The sequence below is a fragment of the Mus musculus genome, chromosome 11, assembly GCF_000001635.26.
Source record: "Mus musculus strain C57BL/6J chromosome 11, GRCm38.p6 C57BL/6J".
Taxonomy (NCBI): domain Eukaryota; kingdom Metazoa; phylum Chordata; class Mammalia; order Rodentia; family Muridae; genus Mus; species Mus musculus.
In genome coordinates this window covers 109,434,121-109,440,077 of record NC_000077.6, presented here as the reverse complement: position 1 = coordinate 109,440,077, position 5,957 = coordinate 109,434,121, and the positions used below count along the sequence as shown (strand labels likewise).

General features: G+C 47.8%; 1 protein-coding gene across 2 annotated transcripts in view; it reads right to left on the bottom strand.

Moving 5' to 3' along the window:
• Positions 1-1,929: 1,929 nt before the first annotated feature.
• Amz2 (archaelysin family metallopeptidase 2) overlaps positions 1,930-5,957 on the bottom strand; it is a 12,203-nt gene continuing 8,175 nt past the window's right edge. For both annotated transcript variants that reach the window (NM_025275.4, NM_001252193.1), the window contains 2 exons: positions 5,322-5,498; positions 1,930-3,515 (listed from right to left, as the gene is read on the bottom strand). In NM_025275.4, coding sequence (NP_079551.3) covers positions 3,363-3,515; positions 5,322-5,498 — 330 coding nt within the window. In that variant the 3' untranslated portion in view covers positions 1,930-3,362. The remainder of the gene's footprint in view (positions 3,516-5,321; positions 5,499-5,957) is intronic.

The following is a 5,957-nucleotide window of genomic DNA, read 5'->3' as shown; positions in this document are numbered from 1 at the left end:
GCAGTCCCGCGGCTGCCTGCTTGGATTTTTATCACTAGAGCTTTGGAGAGGAAACAACCGACAACCCAGGCCCGCTGTTCCTCGAGGGATTTGAGATGAGTCACAGCCCCACGTCAGAGAAATGCATGCTTTCCAAAAGCAAGCGCTTGTGATCCCAAGCTCAGGAGAGGCGCCCAGCGGGCAGAAGGATGCCAGATCAAGGCCAGTCTGAGCTACATTGGGAGAACTGGTCCCAAAGAACCAGTAGGGATGAGATAATGGGATACGTACAAACTGAACAAAAATCCTTGCCATTGCTTCTGTTGGGCCGTCTCTGTTAAATTTTCGTAGAGTGAGATGTCAATATTTGATCCTTCACTTGATCCATTGTGGTCTGGGTGGGGGCATGGGGGTGGGTGTCCCTTGAGGGGTATAACTACTGAAGTCAAAGAATAGGATTAGAGACGTAAACAAACAGTATGTCAATCTCACTTATTTCTGAGACAGTATTTAGGCTTTGGGAAATCTTTCTCATCAAGCAGTGCAATCCATGTGCAGAGAGCAAAACCTGCTTGGATTCCTGGCCAGTGTGAAGCAGACCCACTGCTGAGAGTTGAGCTGAGGCTCTCCTGCTTGCTGGGGAAACGACTCTTTCCCACTGAGCCCGGGTTACTGTACGTTACACATAGTCCTCAGCCTCTCTCTCTCTCTCTCTCCCTCTCCCTCTCCCTCCCTCTCCCTCTCCCTCCATTTTTGTCCTGTGAGCTCATACCGCAGCATGCACTAAGAACACCGTGGGAGAGCTGGCTCTCTCCTACCTTGTGGGTCCCCAGGATCACACTCAAGTCTTCAGGCTTTGTGGCATCTGCCCTCACCTTCTGAGCCATCTCACAAGTCCCTAAATTCTATGGTTTTTGGTTTGGTTTGGTTTGGTTTGGTTTGGTTTGGTTTGGTTTGGTTTGGTTTGGTTTTTCCAGACAGAGTTTCGCTGTATAGCCCTGGCTGTCCTGGAACTCACTCTGTAGACCAGGCTGGCCTCAAACTCAGAAATCCGCCTGCCTCTGCCTCCTAAGTGCTGGGATTAAAGGCGTGTGCCACCATGCCCAGCTAAATTCTGTTTTAAAGTTTATCCAAAAAAAAAAAAAAAAAAAAATCCTCCAAAAGTCTATACAACCAAATTTGTTAAAGCATCATTTAATTAATTGCTTAATAAATACTTGCTACATAAATTTAGCTGCTCCATTCCATTTTCATCAAGAGTAATTTCTTCCCAAAGATTTTATTCCTGGCTCCTTGGCAGACCTCCCCCCCCCCCCATTTTTTGAGACATGGTTTCTCCTCTTCTTTTTCTTCTCTCCTCCTCCTTCTTCTTCTTTTTTAAAGATTTATTCATTTTATGTATGTGAGCACACTAGAAGAGGGCATCAGACCTCATTACAGATGGTTGTGAGCCACAGCATGGTTGCTGGGATTTGAACTCAGGACCCCTGGAAGAGCAGAGGGCAATCTCAACCACTGAGCCATCTCTCCAGCCAGAGACATGGCTTCTTTGTGTAGTCCTGGTTGTCCTCAAACTCAAAGATGTGCCTGTCTCTGCCTCCCGAGGGTTGAGATTAAAGGCCTGCGCCGCCGCCCGGCTTCAGGTGGATTTCTTACCTTGTTCAAATCATTACAATCCCCAAGGTTTTAACCTAGGCAAATCTCCCTGTTCTAGGCTTATGACTAATGTTGACCCACAGGAGAATTGATTTTACTTGGTGGGAAAATTAAAGAAAATGTAGTAAGGGGGATAATTCAAGGAGGGATTACATTTCATAAACAGACTCTATGAAGCCCACCCACTTCTTTTCAACATTAGAAGGACCAGGAACCATCTCCAACTGGTCAATGACAAGCTGCCATTTTCAAAACAGACTTAGACATTTAACCAAGAACGCGAAATGACACAGCTTCAGTTGTCACCATGCTTTTAATTACACCATGTGAATCACAACAATGACTTCATTTAGATTTCAAATGGAAAAAGAGAGCTGGAAATAGCTCAGCCTGTAAGGGGCTTGTCATGTAAGCACAGGCCCCCGTGGGATACCCAGTACCCACGGGGTGGGGGTGAGGGAAGCAGGCAGGTGGATCCCTGAGGCTCACTGGACAGCCAGCCTGACCTAATTGCTGAGGAGTGATACCTGAGGTTGCCCTTCAGCCTCGCCCCCATCTCCTCACCCTGCCCCAGCACTGAAATAAAAAAATGAAAGAGAGAGGAAGTCTTACCTTAAGGATAAAATAGGAAAGTGGGGAGCTGGGGGCCAGAGTTGTTGCTCAACTGTAGAGTGCTAAGCTTGCACAAGGCCCTGAGTCAGAGTCCAGTACCACCAGGTGTGGTAGCAAACACCTTCAGTCCCAGCTCTTGAGAGGCAGAGGAAGGGGTTCTCTGTGCATTCACGGCCAGCCAGGGCTACTTAAAGAGACCCTGTCTCAAAGGACAACAACAAACTAAACACAAAACAGTACTACAAATAAGGAATATGCTGCCAGGTCACTTTCTGTTTTCCAAGATGCATTGACCTCACAGATGGGTTGAGCCTGAGGTTGCCAACCTGCTTACCGCAGCTCACTGAGATCCAGGCTGACAGACCACACAGGTGCTCTTGGCATCCTGACAGGTAAGTAATCCATTCCCTCCCTCCCTTATTCAAGCATGTCACAGTACAATGAAGTAGACAAAACACCGTAAGAACAAACGTCAATTCCACCTAGCCCTATAGAATGGGTGCAACCCACACAGACATAAGCACCATTAGAGTAAAGGCTTCAGACGCAGCCATCAGTTACAGCTGAGAAAGGCGCTCTAACCCCCCCCCCCCCCCCCCCCCGCCCCAGCTGCTGTGGGAAAGGACCACTGCTGTTCTCACTGCTGAGAACTGATAGAAGCCATCGCTTCCTGCAGGGACAGGCTCAGAAATGGCCAGGAAAGAGTGCAGGGCACCCACGGGTCAGAAGGATGGCAGCCTGTGCAAGGCCAAAGCCCTGGTGACTCGGCTGGGCCTCACAAGGGGCAGCATCTCTTCTGCAACCTGGAAAAGTGCTGATTCATTCCTAGGGCCACACAGAATGATTTTCAAAGTATTTATTTGTTTGCCGTCTAGCTTCACCTAATCCTATCTGAAGGGCAGAGGTGATGGAGTTACTGCCACAGACCAGCTGTGATACGGGAAGGAAGGCAGAGAGGGTTTTGTTGTTCTTAGTGAACCTTGTTCCTGCCCCAGGGCTCAGACAAGCTCTAGTCTGTCACCTGGCCTCCGCAGACAGTGTATCCCAATGAAGAACTCTACCCACGAACACCTAGTGTGCCAGTATTTATTTCAGTTACTCCTGTCTCAAAGTCCTTATTTCTCAAGGAGAGCAATGCATCTCATTAGCCACTCTCTCCAATCCTTAAAGGCTTCCACAGGTTTCGGCAAATGCGCATGCTCAGAACTACTTTTCGGAGTTGCTCCTGATTCGTTGCAAGATTCGTCGTCAATCCACTTCACCAGTGCCTTGAAAAACATACACACTGCATTTTAACAAGTAACAGGGCTACACAGAGAAACCTTGTCTCAAAAGACAAAAAACAAAACAAAGCAAAAAAGCAAGAAACAGTAAAACAATCTAAGGCTCCATAACTGCACCCGACTCAGGTTTTCTACTGCTGTGCTTTGTGTCCAGTGGAGTGCGTTATGAGTTCAAGACACAGTGACACCCAGCTCGGACTAGAGAGAACACACAGCAAACGATGGTCAGAGAGTGGGTTCCTCACGTCTATAATCTCAACACTCAAGAAAGGCTGAGCCAGGAGGACTGCTACAAGTTCACAGGTCCCACAGGTCCCACAGTGAATTCCAGTCTGTCCTGGGCTACATCGTGAAACCCCACCCTACCTCAAAAAAAAAAAAGGAAAATAAACTATACTAATTCTTACACTATTTTAGGATGACAAGATAATAATTTCTTTTCTCAATGTGCTTAATATCCCCCAAGGCATTATTGTGGCATACATTCTGCTGTGCTGTTAGCCTACGTGCACATAGACATAACCATGTCCTAAAGCAAGGGTAGACATATATATGTAAGGATTCAAGTGCTGTCCCTGCATGAGCAGGCAGACCACAAGTCACCACAGGGATGTGTGTTAATTGTGCATAAGGATACCAGGAGTCCCCTCTCTTCCTTCTTAAAGACATCACTCTTTTCTAACAGACTGTGTGTCTGTCTTGGATTTAGAAAATTACAGCCGCACAGTTATATGCTTACACAAATGAACTCCACCACATAAATCAATATGCATTCTGCTCTGGAGAGTCAACCCCTTTTGACCTAACTGGACAAGAGACAGAGAGATTTCCTTTACTCAACTGTAAGACAGTCATTATTCAGGATGGAGAGATGGTTCAGTGGTTAGAACACTCACCGCTCCATCACAGGACCTGAGTTTGGGTTCCAGCGCCCAAACCAGGTGGTTCACAAATGCTTGTAACTCCAAGGAAATCAGACAAGCCCCACTGCCTCACCCCCAAATTGAAGTTTCTTTTTTGTTCCTTTTGAAATGGTCTCAAGCTATAGCCCAGGCCGGCCTAGAACTCATGCAACCCAAGCTGACTTCACATGAAGGGTGATCCTTCTTGCTCAGAGCCCAGGAGAGAGCTGACTTACTCGGATGTATTTACACTGCTGGGGGGAAGAGGGGCGTGCCATGGCACAAGGGCAGAGGTCAGATGACAACTTGCAGAAGTCAATCTCCTCCTTCCATCAAGGGCTCAAGGATGTGACTCCCATCTTCACACTGTAGGGACCTCGGGGGTTGGGGACCAGGCACCTTTGACTGAGGGAGCTGTCTCTTCCACTCTAACTGAGGGTCTTTAAGGGCTTCTCTGCATGTTGTTTTTAGATAGTAAGTGTGTTTGGTGTGTGCATGTGTAGCCCCAAGGTTAACTCAGGTGTTTGTTTTCTTTATACACTGAGGCAGAGTTTCTCTCCATGAACCCAAAGCTTGCCAGTCTGCAAGTCTAGCTAGCCAGTTTGCTTCTGGGAGTCTGTTTCCACACCCCATGCACCAGGATGACAGAGGGGCACTTAGGTGGCTCCTAGAGACCCCCACTCTGGTCCTTATGCTTTTGTGGCAAGTCAGCAAAGGATCTACCCACTGAACCATCTTGCCTGCCCTTTTTATACTTTTCTAAAACCACAGTTTCCTACTGATCTTTACCTGATTCCTCTGATAAATCACAGCTCTAATAGGAAACGCCCTGCCCTTTGTGACTCAGCCCTCCCTAACTCCTCGAATCTCTGTGCCCCGTCCCACTCACTCTGTATCTCTCCACAATATTGAAGCCAATGGCACTCTGCAGCTTTCGTAAGCAGATAGGGCAAACATTCAGAGGACGCCGGTCAGATTCCTCCAAGTGATTGGAGCCTTGCATTAAACACGCAAGCCACTGGCAGTGTCGCAGTCCAAGTATGTGTCCGATCTCATGGGTTAAAGTCTGCAAGACACTCATGTCACTGCTCATCACCACCATCACCCAATGCCCGCCCCGACCGCGTACACTTAGTAATGGTCATTTCCTTACTTTCACTGGACTGGGACTTCCCCTTTGGTGCAGCTGATATGTTGGCTGGCGGATTCCATACGTGGAAACCCTCACACGTGGGTTCTACCCACTAGGTGACAGTATAATGACTGTATTTGTGACTGCCCAAATGTGGTGGCACGTGACTGTCATCCCTTTACTCAGGAGGCTGAGACAGGAGGATAGTAAGTTTCCTTTAGGCCACTAGGGTCCTAACAGTTAAGATTCTGGGCCCCTGCATGCCCAGAGACAAATTCTGTAGCTCTTGGAGAAGCGATTTGATTTGCATGCTAGTGAGCACACAGGGGGGCCTTGTGAACATATTCTCAACACACACTTCTAGGAGAGGCAAACTTGTAAGTACCTACAACC